Source organism: Balaenoptera physalus (assembly GCF_965194825.1).
Source record: "Balaenoptera physalus genome assembly, chromosome: 4".
Taxonomy (NCBI): Eukaryota; Metazoa; Chordata; class Mammalia; order Artiodactyla; family Balaenopteridae; genus Balaenoptera; species Balaenoptera physalus.
The window spans coordinates 21,352,538-21,372,107 of record NC_138891.1 but is presented as its reverse complement, the minus strand read 5'-3'; the positions used below and the strand labels follow the sequence as shown (position 1 = coordinate 21,372,107).

General features: G+C 38.0%; 1 protein-coding gene and 1 long non-coding RNA gene across 8 annotated transcripts in view; one reads left to right on the top strand and one right to left on the bottom strand.

Annotated features, from left to right (window-relative positions):
- The window catches only part of PIK3CB (phosphatidylinositol-4,5-bisphosphate 3-kinase catalytic subunit beta), a 194,059-nt gene extending 179,789 nt beyond the window's left edge, over positions 1-14,270 (top strand). For all 7 annotated transcript variants that reach the window (XM_082461189.1, XM_082461187.1, XM_082461186.1 and 4 more), the window contains 5 exons: positions 5,635-5,802; positions 7,189-7,312; positions 10,998-11,143; positions 12,261-12,393; positions 12,763-14,270. In XM_082461189.1, the coding sequence (XP_082317315.1) occupies positions 5,635-5,802; positions 7,189-7,312; positions 10,998-11,143; positions 12,261-12,393; positions 12,763-12,900 (709 nt within the window). In that variant the 3' untranslated portion in view covers positions 12,901-14,270. The remainder of the gene's footprint in view (positions 1-5,634; positions 5,803-7,188; positions 7,313-10,997; positions 11,144-12,260; positions 12,394-12,762) is intronic.
- LOC309660571 overlaps positions 1-19,570 on the bottom strand; it is a 202,219-nt gene that overhangs the window by 110,738 nt on the left and 71,911 nt on the right. The gene's annotated exons all lie outside the window — the stretch shown is intronic.

The following is a 19,570-nucleotide window of genomic DNA, read 5'->3' as shown; positions in this document are numbered from 1 at the left end:
TTATGCACGATCAATCAGTTTTTATGTTAATTCTTTGCCTTCAGGCTCTCATACTTCATAAGTATTTATATTATATTTGAATCTCATAAGAATATGGGAAGGCTTGGGGTTTTTTTGCACTTTCATGAACACCTCCCCCCATTTTTATTGCCCACCCAGGGCCCAGGTTAGATGGCAGACTTTCATGGTATATCGTCTCATCAATGAGCAGACCTTTTCTAGTTCCCTTCATACATTTGACAGCCCTTTTAGAGCCCCAGCTCCTGCCAAGTCCAGATCCTGCCTCTCATGGACTCAAGACCATGTCTCTTTTCTCATGGGCATTAAAATGTTAACCAAGTCAGTAACTTCCTGAGCCACTACTATGAATAATCTATATTTCTGAGATACAGAAGTCTCCTTTTTTTCTTTATTAATCATAACTTTTAAAAAACTTTTTTACTTTATCTGTTATTTTTTAATGTGTTTTAGTATCTACAGCAACTTTGTCTACAAGGTTGCTAGAAACAGTTACACTTGTGATTGACTTTATCCCTGTAAGATGATAAATATTTCTTGATTTCATTTGAAGTTTAATTTATTAAAAACTTAAAACAGTTGATATTTATTGACTGAACCAGGTTTTGTATTAGGTTCTTCACATATGTAATGACATGTAATTTACAACTTTATGAAGTTGTGTTATTCCTTTTTACTAGATGAGAAATTTAAACTTAAGGGACTTTAAACAGTTTGTCAAAGGTTACAAAAATAATAAGTGGTGGAGCTAGATTCAAATTGGGGTCTGTCAGACACTAAACTTGATTTCAGTTGTTTTGTTATTTTGGTAGTGTAAGTGAGAAAAATTGTGGTAAGACCTATCTAGTAACTATTTGTTTATCAAAGTATTCTGGTGCCCCAAATATGTAATTGTCCATTGATTTTTTTTTTTTAAGAGGTTTTTAGTCTTTAGATTTTTTTCCAGCATAAACTTTTCTAGTGCTATTGAGGTAGAAAGAACAATTTGCTGTGGGTTTTGTTCCTTGGATGGGACTTGTAGGAATACCGAATACAGAAGTATTGGAATACAGAAGTGAGATTATAGTTCATATATAAAGGACCTTTGAGTACCATAAATGACAAAGAGTTTTGCTTTTAAGTTAGCAGTAATTTCTAATACAGCTGTGTAAAAATAGAATAGGTAGTTTTGAATAGGTAGCAAAATTTTTGCTCAGTCACTTACTCATAAGAAACACTATGTAGATAAGAGGAGAATGGGTGATTGTAAGAAACTCTCCCTGGGGAACACAAACCCAGAGGGGTCTGGCTTATTACCTTTTTTCTTTTTTCTTTTGGTTTTAGTGGCACACAGCCACAACCCGTTTGTTTACATATTGTCTATGGCTGCTTTTATGCTATAACTGCAAAATTGAGTTAGTTACCTTATAGTCTACAGCACCTAAAATATTTACTATCTGGTTCAGTCCAGTAAAAGTTTATTGACCCTTCTTATAAAGTAAACCCCAATGAAAATGATTTTCCTTGATTTGTCCATAAAAAATGGGGAAAACTTTTCAAGCATAGGCTCGTAACTTGTTGGTTCTTTCCAAGGTCAGCACATAAGCTACATAGTGGTCTCCTTTGCTAAGAGCAGATTCTGGCCATATGATGAGTCTTGTTAATTACAAAAGGCTGAGCTAAAGACTTTGTCCTCAGTTCAGTCAGACTAATTGAAAGCCTCAACTAAGTTCTTTTCTCTTAGTTTTTTGTTTTACCCATTCTATTTAACTGTAAAGCACATTTAGCATCAAATAAAGTTCATTGTGACCTCAGGCAAAGGGAGGCAGCCACATGTGGGAGTGCTAGAAATAAACCTGGTATCTGTCTGAGGGGAAGCAATGTGTGTCTAACAAGAAAAAGGAACTTGTCTGTTCAGTGAGATCTTTGCTGACTTTTTGTACTCTGACCCCATGTTTAAAAAAATATGCAGGACTTCAATTCTTTTGAGTTCATTTTCAAACCAATAGCTTTTTTTTTTCCCACCAAACATTTTTTACTGTTTCTATAAATATACATGCCCCAGTGTTCCTGTTGTACGTGTTTTTCTTTTGGCCAGCTGTTCAGGTTAAACCTGTTCATGTAACACACACTCTTTTAAGTTCAATGTCAAATCTTCAAATACCTTCTACACATTACTATTTTGATCAGAATATTTTAGCACCTGCAAAAGTGCCATGTTAGCATGAATGAAAGTGCATATTTCTCATTTTCATTTTTCTCTGATGTCTCAAAATATTCTTTTGGTATCTTCCATGCCAAATTAGAACATTTGTAAGCCATCAGTATGTTAGAACACTCTGACCTTTGGTCAACAAATAGGTAATTAGACTTTTCTGTCAAGTCTGATAGGTTGCATGTAAATCTACCTGGCTTTTTGGTAGATTTGACAGTCTCGTCTCATGCCCCGCCACCCCCCCCATACAGATGACATTGAATTTTGGAGAGTTGTCTTCACTGTGACTTTATATTTGAGTTGCACTAATGGGGTTTACTTCCCTTTTAAGAGAGCTACACAGCAGTTCTAATGACACTGGTTTCAGTAGTTAGAAGGATGAAGGAAGAAGATGGAAGCAATGCAAGCCTTTGGTAAAAGAATTATACTTGCCTCCTTTTGAAGCAGTGGGCTAAGGTACCACTGAGACTTGGAGTCAAGGCCAGAGAAAACTTTCTACATACTCATTCAGAGTAGGGTGATGGGGCTGCCATCCCCACTGCTGTAGAATTAATCTCATTTTACAATTCTTGCTTTAATGGAAAGATAACAAATTGCTCCTTGGGTCAGAGAGTCTGAGAAAGGAAGATAAACATTACTAAGCGTTGTCATGGCCTTAATAAGAAGTTGAGTGCAAAGGGTGCCCCCATAAGGTGGTCAGGGCTCCAAGAGTTTGTCCCCAGCTTGACTTCTGTCAAACTGTCTCTATGACAAGGATGTTTTTTCCTTCCCATTGTGAGCATTCCATCCTCAAGACACTAAATGCTTTCATCATTGTCTGCTTTTGAAGAGGAAATTGTTGGACTTTTGCCCAGTTTGGCTGCAAGTAGGGTAGGAGGAGATGTAGGAAAGTGAGCCAAAGTGCACTTTAACCAGACAGTGTTTACTTCACATGTGTTGTGTCATGATAAGAATAGGGGTATTGGTAAAAACTTTCATGCTCCATAGCTACCTTTTCTAGTGAAGCGTAAACTTTAAAAAAGAGAAATAAATTAATAATGCAGATGTAAAGCAGGCTATTGGTATATCAGGCTGTCAGCATGAAGTTTCACAGTTTTGCTTCCAACCGTATTTTGCTAGAACTAGGGAAGTGCTTAAAGAAACATAAAATTGAATTGTTGGTTGGAAGGAAATTTAGGAACTATTAAATGAAACTCTCCTCTTTTATCTGATTATTACACACACTACCACACTCATTCATTCCCCCAACACACATGCGCGCACACACACACACACACACACACACACACATTTTTTCTCTTTGGTAAAGTCCTTATGTGGCAGATAGAGGTCCGCATGATCTTTCCAACACTGACTCTTTCTTCTCCTCACCTGGCTTTTATGCTCCGCCTGTACTTTCCTCTGTCCCTCATGTCCTTCCTCCTTACAGAGATCTTTCTTGACTGTTGACACGTTCTACTGGCACTTCTCATTTATCCATTGATCACATGCACATTGTGCATTTGTGGTTTGTCTGATCTGTGAGAGCAGGGACTGCATTTTTGGCTCATTTCTGTGTCACCAGCAGCTAACACAATGCTTGGCACATAGCTGCACTCATATATGTATAGAACCCGTGAATTCCATCCATTGCATTTTCTGTAGTCACCTGACTTTTATTTGAACTTTGCAAGGTATTTTATTCCATTTTGTATTTGCTCTAGTGATAATACCATTTTTAGAAAACTGAAGAAAATGTTGACAACCAAAATGAGAAAAGGATAATATTAATATATGAAGAACTCATATAAATCTCTAAGGAAAATGTTTAAAACTCTAATAAATAGACCAAGTATGTGATTAGCTAATTCACAAAAGAAATTCTACATAAAATTGCTAAAAGAGACCTGAGAAAATGCTTATTTTCACTAGGGATCATATAAATGCAAAGCAAAGCAAAATCCTACCTATAGATTTAGCAAAAATTATTTGGCACAAGAAGCAGCCTGAGAGACCTCTTACACAGTGACTCTGTAGACTGTGTTAGGTTAAAAAGATAGTTTTAGAGCCACTCAGACCTAGTTTTAAGTCTTAGATCTTCCACTTGGTTAAATGTATGACTTTTTTGCAAATTAATTTTATGTCTCGTTTGTAAAATTGGGAATTTACCTATTTATAGGGATTTTGTTATTGTTTGTTTAATTCATTCAGAAATACTTATTGAGTGCCTGCTTTGTGCCCAAACACATTCTCAGGTACTGAGGATACACAATGAACAAATTATTCCTGGCTGATGGAATTTACATCCTAATGGTAGAGACAGACAATAAACAAACACATAAATAAAATGTACAGGATGTTGGATAGTGTTGAGGGCTATAGAGGAAAATAAAGCAGGGAAGAGATGGCAGGTAGTATGTCACTGTGTTGCTATTTTAAATAGGATGATTCAGGAATCCCTTACTGAGACGGTGACATTTCAGCAAAGATTTCAAAGTGGTAAGGGAGTAAACCATGTAGATGTCTTGGGGAAGAATATTCCAAGCAGAGAAAATAACACAGATAAAGGAATGAGGGGATATTGTACCTGATATGTTTGGGGAATAGCAATGGAGCCAGTATAGTAAGAACAAGTGAGCAAGGGGAAAATACTAAGAGTGGTGAAGGGGGACGAGATTGAAGGCCTTGTGAGCTACAACAAGCGGGTTGGCTTTCACTTAGGTGGGAAGTCATGGCTGAAATTTCAATCAGGGGAATGACATAATATGAGTATATTTTAAATGGATTATGTTGCTTTTGCATTTAGAACAGACTATGCTGTGGAAGCAGGTAGACTAATTAGGAAACTTGAATTTTGAATAGGGGTTGATGGTGACCTGGAGTAGGGTGGTAGCTTAAGGAAAGGTGGAGACAGAGAACTACTTAGACTCTGTGCATTTTCAAGGTACGTAAATATTAGGCATGAGAGGAAAAGTGAAAGATTACGTTAAGGTCTTGGGCTTGAACAACTGGAAGGATGGAGTTGTTGTTAACCAAGGTAATGTGTAGAGTGCTTAGCCTGCTGTGTGGCACCTACTAGATGCTCCATAAAGGGTGGTTCCCTTCCCCAAAATTTAGGGTAAAAATGAAAGACTTTTCCTTTATCTGATGTGCTTGTGTCCACCTACACAAACAAATAGAATATTTCACCAGAATAATTAGATAACAAATTATACATTTAGCTGGCACACTGGAGTTTAGTAAATTACTCCATCTCTTCACCAAGATATTTACACTCTAATAGAAAGTGGAACTAATATTTTTCTATATGACTGAAACAGTAATGGCAAGGGTATCAATAGTAATAAAACTTCTTTAAAAATCAAAAAATTCTGGTTAATCAGGTTTCATTTTATGGATAACATACACATGTGACTCTTTATGCCCCTTTTTTTTCTTTTCAGGATGCTGCCTTATGGCTGTTTAGCAACAGGAGACCACTCTGGCCTCATTGAAGTTGTGAGCACCTCTGAAACAATTGCTGACATTCAGCTGAACAGTAGCAATGTGGCTGCAGCAGCAGCCTTCAACAAAGATGCCCTTCTGAACTGGCTTAAAGAATACAATTCTGGGTTAGTGTATTTTGTTTGATTATCATTCTTCTGAACAAACCGCCAAACAAATAACTGTTCTCGCAGTTAGAATCATCAGTGTCCTAGAGGAAATATTAGTGTTATTTATTGCTTCATTTCAGGTTAGATCAAAATGACAAATAGGCCTTCCTAAAATCTTACAGAAGATTAGCACTGAATTCTGCTTCATCTAGATCAAATTTCAGAGCTGGGCAGTAGTTTAAAAATCTAAGAATTTAAGTGTTTAACAAATAACATATAACTTTTTAAGTGCATGGACTTCCGTAATTATGTGAATGTATGAACCTAAGTAAATTTTCAATAGGTTTTTAAAATAGAAGTAAATGAGTTTGTAGACTGATCTCTCCAAACTAAAAAATACAGTGCTAGTAATTGTGTTATTTACAATTATTGTGTTGGAAAAGCCCTAATACATAGGAAATTAAGGAATTTCACAGTGAGGGGAGAACACTGCAAGTATTTTTGGCTGAAGATTTTGAAATCAGACTTAAATGTTATCATTGGCAAAATCCAAGAACTTGGACTTCCCTGGTGGCGCAGTGGTTAAGAATCCGCCTGCCAATTCAGGGGACTTGGGTTCGAGCCCTGGTCTAGGAAGATCCCACATGCTGTGGAGCAGTTAAGCCCGTGTTCCACAACTACTGAGCTCACGTGCTGTAACTACTGAAGCCCACGCTCCTAGAGCCCGTGCTCCACAATTAGAGAAGCCACCGCAATGAGAAGCCTGTGCACCGCAACGAAGAGTAGCCCCCGCTCGCCGCAACTAGAGAGAGCCTGCATGCAGCAGTGAAGACCCAATGCAGCCAAAAATAAATAAATAAATGAATAAATAATAATAAAAAAAAATCCAAGAACTTGTATGTGAGAATTAGTTTTCAAATTTTGATTTTAGGGCCTTGTCCCTAAAGGGTCTATATTAGTTACTTCTGATTTAAGTCAGTGACTTTAATGGTTGGAACTGCAATACTTAACTCTTAAAATATGGAATTCTAGTCTTCAGTCAAAACTACAAAAATGTTCCAAAGCCCAGCATCATTCAGCCAAGCTGATGGTCTCCTCTCATTACTGTGCATATGAACCTACCCCTGTCCCCCACGGAAATGTGAGCCCCAGGACACAGCAGTTTGAATAGTTGTTGTCAAGTTACCTGATGTCTGTGAGCAAGCCTGCTGACTCCTCCCTGCCCTGCTCCTCTGGTCATCATCCTCACTCTTGGCTGATCCAGCATCTTCTCCTTATATGGTTTTGGCAGCTCTGTGTTGCAGTTGTTCTCACATTAAAAAGGAAACAGAAGTGTGGATTGGCTCCGTCCCACACATTTGGAGGCTGAAAACCTTCCTTGCTCCTATTTTTTCTCTTATTCAGGGATGACCTGGACCGAGCCATTGAGGAGTTTACCCTGTCCTGTGCCGGCTACTGTGTAGCTTCTTATGTCCTTGGGATTGGTGACAGACATAGTGATAACATCATGGTCAAAAAAACTGGCCAGGTAAGCAACTTCCCAGAGTGCCAAGGGCCTCAGTGATGCTGTTACTTATGTGCAGCACAATCTCTTGTGAAACTCAGATTCTTTATGAGTCTCAGTCATGCCTTTGTCTTTCCTTTTATTTCCCACCCCTTGTTTCATATGCCATCTGCTTCATATATTGGTTTGTTTGCTTGAAGTTAGGTGATAAGCATTTATTTAAATGTTTAAAAAATTATTTAGGTTATTTACAAGTGACCTATTCCTTCAATATAAGAAATTGTATTTGGGACACATATGTACCTAAGAGTAGAAGGAGCAGATAATGTGCAGGACGTATTAACTTTAAAGAAGATAAGTGTTAAAAAAAGAAAAAGTTGAGACAAACCCCACTTGAGGCATTTTTTCTTTTAGAATATCAAATATAATCATCTGTGGGAGTAAGGCGATACGGAGTATGACTAATATCATTTTGGGGTAGCTAGGGAACTAGACCAGGTTATTTAATATAAAGAAGCTCTTAGTTTTGAAGTGAAAATTTTCTCATTCTTCAGAGTGACTTTTGTCTGTAAATTCTTTAATATTAAGCAAAGACAGATGAAATAATTTGAGACTTTTTCAGTTTAGCCACCCTTAGAATTCCCTGACACTAGAGGCATTCCAGAGTAAAGACTCTGAGTCACTCTGTGAACTCTGGCTCTAGGTGGGACCCAGAGTTTTTACACCTCCTTGGAGATCTGGGTAGTTCTGGCTTGAGCTTTTGAGAGTTGAACCTTGTGTTCACACTTAAAAGGATTCCCTCCAACTTCTGGTTAATCAGGTTGAAACACAGGTTTTTCTCCATTCTTTCTTGATGCCCTTCTAATATATTGAGGAATAAGAAATATGTAAATCCAAGAAGTCAAAGGTAATAGGAAAAGAGGCCAACAGTGGGTGAAAGACATCAACAGATTTGGGGATGAGCAAAAGCAAAATGGAAAAATAGCAGTGACTCGGCATAGCTGAGAAAATGGCTACTTGTGGAAGGGTGTGTCAGTCTGAGGAAAGCTCTGGAATCAGGGGCACTAGATGCTGCTGAAGGTGGGGAAAGGGGGAGAGGCTGAAAACAGGATTGATTGGCAGTTTATATATGGAGCAATTAGGTGTTTATATCTCCTTCCCAACTCCAAGAAGGGCTAGAGGATTTATTCTCTGAAGAAACCAATTCTTCTGACTCAAGGACAAACAGGTTCTATGGAAGCTAAGGGTAAGGTGCCGTATTAAAAATAGGGATGGAGTGAAAGTTGGCATGATAAATGGTATGATTCCCAGCCATTTCTGCTTGCTTTGCTCCAAGAACAGTAGCAACCAGGTGTATATTCCCACTCTCTCAATAGACTAGATAGTTCTTCTCAAGAGAAACTGATCAGTTCCAGTGAAAAGGCTTACAGATGCTGACTTTTGAGGTCTCTCCCCAGATACTCTGCAAGGAAGCCCACTGATCAACAATCCTACCATGTCCATAGATTTTTCATTCATCTTTTTAGTGACTCATTGTTAAATATGAATGGTCAGCCAAAGATTATCAGACATTTGTGGAAAGCCTCCACCATGAAAGAGACCAAATCAAGCAAAATGGGGGGAGGGGGAAAGAAGAACTCTGGGAAAACAGTACCTGCAGTAAACAGAGGATGATTTAAGAAGTAAAAACAGAAAAGATATTGCATCTATGAAGTAGTAAGATTCTATTTTTAAAAATTAGAAAATAGAATTCTTAGAAATTAAAAAGAGGAACAAATAAAATTTAAATAGAAGAAGTATAAACTAAAGATCAACTAACATTTCTTGAACTCTTTAACTTGTGGAAAGCACAGTTCTTTAAGTTCTTTATATACGTTAACTCCTTCAATCCTTATGATAACCGTACAGAGTAAGTGGTAGTGTTACCCCATTTAAAGGTGAGAAGATTGACACAACAGAGAGTGGACATACCAGGATTTAAATCCTGGCAGTTTGGCCCAGATTCTGTTTTTTAGGCACCAGGCTATATATTGCCCTTTAATATCCCCAAAAGGACCAAGATATCTGATAAGTAGAAGAAAGAAGATCCAGAAATGATAGAAGATCAGTCCAGGGAGGTTCGCCATCTAGCCTAATAAAAGTTACAGAAAGAAGTAGCGCACAAGAGGAAGGGAAGGAACTTACCCAAAAATAATACAAAAACATTTCCCAAAGCTGATGTTTGTGACTACCCAGTCAAAAAGGCACGAAAGTTCCCTTACAGTAGATGAAAAAACCCTTACTAAGGCCATTCACCGTGACATTTCAGTGCATCAGGCGTAAAGTGATGGTCTTAAAACCTCCCAAGACATACAGCAAGCCACTTACCAGGGTTCAGGAGTCAGAAAGACTTGACTTCTAAATAGCAACGTTGGAAACTATTAAGACAGTGGGAATTAGCCTTCATGATTTTGAGTGAAAATGATTTCTAACCTAGAATTCTATACTAGACTTTCAGTATGAATGTAGAACAAAGACATTTTCAAACATAAGGTTTCAAAAGCTGTATCTCTTCTGCATCTTTTTTCAGGAGGATGCCAGAATAAGGGCATCCATGAAAAATAAGGGTCTCAACTGGGGTGCTTTTGCCCTTGGGGGACATTTGTCAATGCCTGAAGACAGTTCTGGTTGTCAGGATGGGGGAGGGGGTATTCTACAGGCATCTGTGGGTAGAGGCTAGGGGTGCTGCCAAACATCTTATAGTGTATGTAAGATAGAACCTCACAACAAAGAATTATAGGGCCTAAATGTCAGTAATGCCAAAAGTGAGAAAGCCTGGTCTACACCAAAAGAGAAAATGATGTGGAACCCAGGAAACAGGGACTGCAAATGGGAGGAGAGTGAAGGTTGAGCACGGGGTGGTGGTTCTTTGGCAGGCTTAGAGAACAGCCAGCCCAGACAAGAGCTAACAGATTACCTGACCATGTGGAAAACCGTTGTGAAATGATTTTTAGATTTTTAAGATTTTGTGAAGAATTAATGACCAGATCATAGAACACTAAGACAAAAAATAGTTCTGTCAAGAAAAAAGATGAGCAAAAAAAGGAAGTGTAATCATAGTATACTATTACCACATGGCTTATGTAGTTTGAACAATATAAACACTGGATATTGATTTAACCAGAAATTATGATATAATGTGTTGCATTATGAGGCATGACATCAGCACAGGAGTACTAAATCTTTACCTTCCATAATAATCCAAAATTAGGAAGTAAAAAATAATTATAAACATACTATTTAGAAAAATGAAGACGTATATCAGGAAAAACATGTGGAAGGGTGGGGAGAAGTTACCTCTAAGTAGTAGTGCTTAAAGTGGTGAGGGAACTGGTGGGGCAAGGATGTACTCTCTTTTTGTTTTGTTTCTGTGTGTAAAACTATTTGATTTTTTAAAATCAAACATGTATATTATTTGGATGTATTTTTCTTTTTAAAGATTCATCTTTCCCACTGGGTATATGCAGTTTAATATCAGGGTTATTATTTAATATAAAAGACCTTCGAATGTCAGAGCACTCTTTTCCCAAATGATGCAGGAGGCTGTGTAGTGTCTCTACTACTGCTCCATTTGATGTAGTGCGTGGGGGTCTAGGACTGCTGAGGCCTTGCGTTTTTATTTGGAGCCCACCAGAAAAAAAGGGGAAATTAAATCCCATTTCTTTTCCAGCTCTTCCACATTGACTTTGGACATATTCTTGGAAATTTCAAGTCTAAATTTGGCATTAAAAGGGAGAGAGTGCCTTTTATTCTTACCTATGATTTCATTCATGTGATTCAACAAGGAAAAACAGGAAACACGGAGAAGTTTGGCCGGTGAGTATTGTCCTCGTGTCAGCGTAAATGCATCTAATGTTTTCTCAACTGACCAGCTAGACTAGCATTTAGCTGAGAGGTATATTTAGATTGGGGAGATAGTCAATCTGCTAACAGGAGGCTTTGGGGGAACTTGCCTGTCAGATCCTGTTCTGGTTCAAAGAAGAGAAAAAAAATGCTAGAAATTTGAAATAAATTATTGTTTTATTCCAATAGTATACCACCTTTTACCTGTATTAGAAAATTCTCTGAAACTGTTAAGACATTTGATAGTGAGACGCTGAGAGGGACTGGCATTTTGCTGTCATTCTATATGAAGTGCAGTAAGAGAGTCAGGGTTCAGGAAAAGACTTTGTAATCTCCGATCTATTCCTTGCTATTTGTAGGTTTCCAAGCACACTACTTGTCATGTCGTCTTTACTTCTTCATTTTAAATGGGGACAAAAATAATTATATTTCAGGGATATTTTGATAATGAGAGATATGTTACATGATGTGATCAACTCATCCATATGCTTACCAAATGATTGCTATTATCATTTCCAGTTCCGCATGGGTTTCTGCAGAATATAACTCTGGATCCATTTTCCTCTTTGGCAAAATTAGGGAGATAGGATTGGGTGGTCATCTTGAATGACCAGCTTGAAGAGGAGAGAGAGGGAAGGCAAGATGACAGGAAGGTACAATGCAAATTCATTGACACTGATTTGGGGGACATTAAAGAAATTAAGTCTCTGGAGTCAGACCACAAATCTAGAATCTAGAAGTATGGTTAGAAATCCTTATGGATTATAATCACCACATTTTTATAATTAATTTTTGTGACACATAGAATTAAAAAGCCTAGATTAAGTGTTAAATTGCCTTTTATCATATAATTTCTATTTAATTTTGTTTTTGAAAAAGATATGTGTGGTTTTAGAGAGCTTGATTTATTTTATGTAAATTTTAGTCCTGGGACAATTTTCAAAAGAGTAAAACTCAGGAATGAACTTTTAGTTCAGTAGAAATTTTCCAGCTCTTATGGAAAGTCTAGCTATATCTGTAATTTTCCTTTATGAAATTTTCTATTTCTGTTCTAACATCATACTCTTGTGATTTGCTGCATCAACTAAAGGTTCCGCCAGTGTTGTGAGGATGCATATCTGATTTTACGACGGCATGGGAATCTCTTCATCACTCTCTTTGCACTGATGTTGACTGCAGGGCTTCCTGAGCTCACATCAGTCAAGGATATACAGTATCTTAAGGTATAAACCTCTTTTCTTTGTAAATTGGACTTTGTGAGCATAGAGCTCAGCCGTACCTACCTATTTCATTCAGATGTTCAAAGGGAATGGAACAAAGTCATTTCCTGTGAGACAGTTTTACCCAGGAGTGGTAGTGACAAGCAGCTAAGTAGTTGTCTTGCAGTAATCATAAATTCATTTCATCTTCAAAAACCCTCTGGCAGAGGTCATATTATCACCATACCTTGGTGTTCATTCTCTCTCCCGTAAATGGTATTTGAATAAGGACATGGGGTATGCTGTGTGGCCAAGTCAGCCTCCTGCAGACTTTGAGATTTGCACCTCACTACAGAGAATATATAAAATCAGATTTTTTTCCTTCATTTTCAGGACTCTCTTGCCTTAGGGAAGAGTGAAGAAGAAGCACTCAAGCAATTTAAGCAAAAGTTTGATGAGGCACTCAGGGAAAGCTGGACTACTAAAGTGAACTGGATGGCCCACACAGTTCGGAAAGACTACAGATCTTAACGATCAGCCTTTGCTCCTAATGTATTTGTTGGTTTCGTTTAGTTTTCATTTTGCACTTGCACTAAATTGAACGTGACCCTGCCAGAGATGTTATAAAGGGAATGAAATCCTGGAACCCAGAGTTAAATTTAAAACAATGGCATCCCACAGAAACCTAATCTGAACAATCCCTGATGACCACCCTCTGCTTTTGAATGCTTCCAAGATTCATCATGCAAACTGTCAACATTATGGATAATCATTTCCTGCTGACTTTGCACGCCAAGGAATGCTACTAGAGATTGTTTTTTGTCTTTCTGTTTTTTGTTTTTGTTTTTTTTAAGTATTTGGTACTTTTCTGGAAAGGTGTAAATACTTCTTTTTCATATTGTGACCAAGTGTTATCACTCAGCCAACTTATCCACACCTGGGGACTAGTAGCTGTTCTTACTTTCCAAATGAGGCTTAAAAGAAAGCTTTCTTTCTTCCCTTTTTAAATTGTGTAAACTACAAATTATAATATAATTTGAAATTATGATTATTTTTCAAAAGAAATCTTTTAAACCTGTGGAAACATTAATTCTATTGTTGATACTTATCTACTGTGATAGCATCATCCCAGCCAGACTTGATGAAAATCTACTTGGTGAGGCAAATATAATTTATGCTGCATATATATTTATAAAATTTCTAGTGGGAGTTCTATATAAAAATGATGTTATTTTGATTTTCTTCAGCCTGTGTTTTAAAGTTTTACAAAAGCAGAGCTTTTTCCTAAGTTACTTTTTAGTTAACTGTGTGATCCAGTTCTTCCAGCTGCTTCTATAATGAGGCACATATTAATACAGTTTTTACATGGTATCTATGAAAGAGTTCACTTCATAGAGCATAATACTTGAGCAAATGTATCCAAGACAGAAAGCAAATGAAAAGGAAACTATTTATGGAATAAACTCCAGGCCTAAAATTCAGTATTTTAGTAAAATGCCAGCTGTTCTTACTGTATTTATTAAAACTTGTAATAATGTGATTTTTCAAGGATATTAGTTCAAATTGAAATGTTTCATGCCACATGGAATTCTTTAATTTATTTGTTGAGGTACCATATATTTAGGGTGCTAGATGGCAGAAAATGTTAATATGTGCAATAGGAACTACTGGTTTGAATGTGTAAATGGAGGCTCTTTCTGAGCACTGGCAACATCCAGCAAAACTACTGCTTATTCTCCAAAGACTATTGGGAGCTCTCAATCCTCAATGACATGGGAAAGAGAACTGAGTATTTGCCCTGCGACTGAGTTTTCTATAGGAATTTTATTAAAGATTGTTTAATTTTGTTGTCTTCCTTAATGTTCTCAGTCAAATAAATGGGTGAGCTGGTTTTGGCTGCTCTTGGGATGTGTGGGCCTCTTCTTTATGGGCAGCACAGGACCTTGGCACTGGGACTCTTTAAGAAATGGTCAAGTCAATAGACAAACCAACCTCAGGGGTAAGCTAAGGCTCATGGTCTCTTCCGTGACTTCTCTCCTTGTTTCCCAACCCCATCAAGCAGTATGGGAGGCCTTTTGGACTTTGGTTGGGAGCCTGAGGCAAGAGGGTGTCTTCACTGAGTTTCCATGCCTTTGGGAGGTAACCTGAGGTCTGGAAGAATGTCCCTTCAGTTACTCGGTACCCAAGGCCAGACTAGCCACTTTGTAGCTCTCTTCCATTGGGCAGGTGCTCAGAGCACAGTTTCTTGGAAATAACTCAGCTGATGGTGGGGATTGAACTCTGAACTGACCATTCCCAGGGCTGCTCTAGACTTGGTGAGAGTTGCAGAAATAGGACTGTAGGAGGACAGGTTTGTTCAGGGATCTTTGTCTGATAGCAGTCCACCATTACATGTACCAGGTTACGGGTCAGGGGTTTGGAGAGTGGTGAGCATTGCCAGGCAGAAGTGGGCACCATTGTTTCCAGAGGGGTCTCCTCAGCCCATAGGTTCCTTGGTAAATATATGCTAAATCGGTGAATGTGAATGTCTTTAAGAGTAAGAAAGGGAAACGAGCCTGCCCAGACAGTGCTGGACCTGAGGCCAGCATGGCTCTTAACCACCTCTGCTGTAGACCCCCCATAGATAGCATGATAGCCCTCAGTAGCTGCTGAGCATTCCTACCAGGTGCTCCCTACACACTTGCTGACTTGCGTGTCCCTGATTCTCAGGGGCTCCGCCTGAGCCAGAGGGATGGAGGTGGAAGGCAGAGGATAGCCAACCAAAAGAGCAGGTTAGGGGTCTGGGGTGCAGGAATAGTTCATTGCCTGGGGGCTGGTTACCCAATGCCTTGGCTCCCTGTCTTTTGGTTATTTCCCAAAACAAGATTTTGGGAGCTCTATACATTTCCATACTTGAGGACAGCATCTGTGTCTACCCTGGACTGGGAAGGCAAAAGATGACTTTGTTGAACAAGTAATTCCTGAGTATTCTCCTCATGTCTATATTCAAGACCCTGGGCTGCAGAAGCTAGTATTTGCAATCCAGCTCTGCCTCCCTGACCTTGGAGTAAGGTATTTATTTTCTTTCTCAGGGTCTGAGCTTCCTATTTGTAAAGTGGGATTGGTAATAACTGCCCTACTCACTTCTGTGGGAGAGGCTAGTTTAAGACTGTGATTGGAACGTGTGCTGAGTCCCAACTCAGAGGCAATCTCATTTCTTTCCCTGCTTCCCCCTCCTGAAGGGAGGAATCTCAGGGAAGGGAAACTCCTTCCAGAGCTCTATGCTTGTCTCCTGTCTTCCAGTGCGTTCTCAGTTCTGCCTTGTGCAGCCCATATCCCTGACTGTCAGCACCAGATCTTAGCCAGGCAGCCTGTAATGCAGGATTCACCTGTCTGCAGAAGGTGAAAGATTGGTCCATGACGTGGAAAGCAGAGAGGTACCATGCCATGGGACCCTGACTATAGGGGACAAACAGCTCTTAGGAGGGAGGAAGCAGGGGCTGTGGTTTCCTGGAGAAGTGGGCCTCTGAGCTGAGTCTTCAAGGACAGATAGGAGCTAGGTGAAGAGGTAATGGGAAGAGCATATTAGGCAGGAAGGTACAGCATATATAAAGCATGATTCATGGGCATTAACAGGATCAGCAGTTGCTTATTTCCACCTGCCTCTTCCCCTTCCTCCACACCAGAATGCTGCATCTCTTCCCAGGTAGGATCTAAACACCAGTCATGTCATCCTGGAGCTTCTTCCTCTTTCAGTAGCAGTAGCAGTTTTGTCCCCTTTTCCAGTGATGGAAAAACTGTCTGACAACACTTTCTGGGTTATTCCTACATGAAACTGTATAACTAATAGATTTTTGATACCTTTCTACTTTTAGCAAAGCCCAGGTTTAACACTTAGAGGTCTGGCCTTTCAGATCTTCTCCACCTTCTTCTCTTCTACCTTTTTTTACTGTGGAAAAAGGCACATACAGAAAAGTACATAAAACAATAACATATAAATAATATTAGCATATTATAGAGCAACCATTTCAGGTAACCACCACACAGGTCAAGAAAGAACATTGACAGCACCTCAGAACCCTACAAATTCCCCTTCCTGGTGAAGACTCCCTCTTTGCCAAGGTAATCACCACCTCTTCTTTTATGGCAATCATCAGGATTCTCCCCCTCAACATCATGTTTTTAAGATTCAGCCATTTAGTTGCATGTATCTCCAGTTCATTCTTTATCATCACTGTATAGTATTCCATGTTATGGATACCCTATAATTTACCTATCCTTTCTACTGTTGGGACACACACAGGTTGATTCTAGAGAATCATACAGATGCTGCTGCTGTGATAATTATAATTTATCTCCTGTTTCACGTATGTACATATTTCTTTGGATGTATATACTTAAGATTAAAATTGATGGGTCATAGAATTATGTAATCTTTTTTTTTACCAAGTAATGCTAAAATGAGTAGTTGTACCAATTTATTTTTTCCTGGTACTTAATTCTTGTTGCTCCACACTCTCACCAACACCCGGTTAACCAACATTTAAAAATTTTTAGCTATTCTGGTGTTTATAGTGAGCTAATTTGCATTTCCCTGATTAGTAATGACATTGAATTGCTTTTTCATATTTGTTTTCGCCATTTGGATTTTCTGCTTTGTGAAATGCCTTCTTAAGTCCTTTATCCATTTATTAATTTGGTTACCTGTCATTTTGTTTTTTTGTTTTAAGGAAGGATTTTTTAATTTTGCTTTTTGGTTTTTGTTATGTGAAATTCTGTATATATTTTGTCTACAAGCCTTATCTTTCTTCTAATAACACAAGATCTTAATTTTAATGTCAAATTTATTATTATTTTCCTTTGTGGTTAATATCCCTTATGTGGTATTTAAGAAATCTTTCCCTATCCCAAGGTCATGAAGATATTCTCCTGGATTACCTTCTGAAAGCTTCATTTTTTTCCTAATCCATTTAGATCTGTAGTCTACCTGGAATTGCTTTTTATGTATAGTGTGAAGTGTTTTTTCCTAGTATCTTTTATTTGGAAAGATAATCCTTCTTTCCCCACTGTTCTATATCCCCCTTGGTCATAAACCATCTGTCCATACATGCATGAGTCTGCTTCTGGACTCTAGAAGATATCCAGTAGATTTCATCTCCCTATTTTATTTTATTTTACTTAATTATTAAACTCATGCATAGTACATATTGTGTGCTAGGCATGCATCTAAACTATATATATTTAATCCTTTTAACAGTGTTGTGAGATAGGTACAGTTGTTCTTTCCCACTTTGCAAATGAGAAAATGGAGGCACTTTGTCCACAAAGTAGGAGCCAGTATTCAAACTCAGGGAGTCTGTCTTAAGTGTCCATGCTCTTTATTCACAGTTATCAATGATGCCTCAGTATACATTTCAGAATCTGCTTGTCGAGATGCCCAAAATATGGAAATTTTAAATGGAATTGCACTAATTTGTAGATTAGGTTGAGTCAAATTGACGTCTTAAGAATATTGACTCTTAAATCCATGACAATGGAGTATCTTTTATTTAGATCCTCTTCAGTTTATATCCACTGTGATTTATAGTTTTCTATGGAGAGCCTTGTCTATATTTTGTTAGATTCCTGGGTAAGTGATTTTTTTTTTTAACATCTTTATTGGAGTATAATTGCTTTACAATGGTGTGTTAGTTTCTGCTGTATAACAAAGTGAATCAGCTATACGTAAACATATATCCCCATATCTCCTCCCTCTTGCGTCTCCCTCCCACCCTCCCTATCCCACCCCTCTAGGTGGTCACAAAGCACCGAGCTGATCTCCCTGTGCTATGCGGCTGCTTCCCACTAGCTTTCTATTTTACATTTGGTAGTGTATATATGTCCATGCCACTCTCTCACTTCTTCCCAGTTTACCCTTCCCCCTCCCTGTGTCCTCAAGTCCATTCTCTACATCTGCGTCTTTGTTCCTGTCCTGCCTGGGTAAGTGATTTTAAGTTTCCTTGTTGTTGATCTGTTATATAGCAATTGTTCTCAAAGTGTGGTCCCCTGACTTAGGAGTATTAGCATCACCTGGAACTGATTAGAATGCAAATTCTCAACCCCCACCCCAGACCTACTAAATCAGAAACTTGGGAGATGGACTAGAGCAACCTGTATTTTAATAGTTTTAACTAAAGTTTCAGAGCAATCAATAGATATACAAATAATATTTCTATTTCTCAGACATACCAAACATTCTAATTAATCCTAACAATTTATTTATAGAAATTATTTTGATTTTGCATGTATCATCTACAAATGATTAGTAGCTTGCTTGCTTTCTTTCCATTCCCTTCAACATTTTATTTCTTTTTCTTGACCTTCTGCACTGGTTAGGAATTCCAAGAAAAGGTTGAATAGAAGCAGTATTCTACCTTTTGCTGATCTCAAAGGGAAAGTCTTCCATATTAGGTATAGTGTTTGCTCTGGAATCTGGATCTTTTACTGGGTTAAGGAAGCATGTTTCAATTCCCACTGGATTTGTTTCAAAAATCATGAATTGATGCTGAATTTTATCAAGTTATTTTCTGCATTTTACGAAGATGATCATATGGTTTTACTCATTTGGTGAGTTATATTGATTGATGTTCAAATATTTACCCAAATATTTACATTCCTGAATGAGCCCAACTTGATTGTGATGTATTATCTTTTTAAAAATATATTGCTGGATTTGATTCGCCAGTAATTCATTTGGGATTTTTGTGTCTGTTTTCATCAGTGGGATTGGTCCATAAATTTCTTTTAAGGTCTGTTTCAGGTTTTGTTATCAAGGTTTTGGTGACCTTATAACACAGGTAAGATTGGCATTATTTCTTACTTAAAAGTTTGATAGAATTTTGCTAGTGACTTTATGCCTGATGTTTCTTTGAGGTATGGATTTAATTTCTTTAATAGAGGAATATTCAGATTTTTATATCTTACTGTGTTTGTTTTGAAGAGTTGTGATTTTCTAGGTATGTGTCCATTTCATATACCTTTTCAAATTTATTTTTATAAAGTAATCCGTGTGTTAAGAGTTCATTAACGTTGCAGGATTGATAGTGATGTCCTCTTTTCATTCTTGGTTTTGGTTAGTGCCTTCTCTGTTTTTAGTCTCACTAGAGGTTTTTCAATTGTATTGGTCTTTACAAAAATAAGCTTTTGGCCTTTTTGATCCTCTGTTGTATGTTCGTTTTCTACT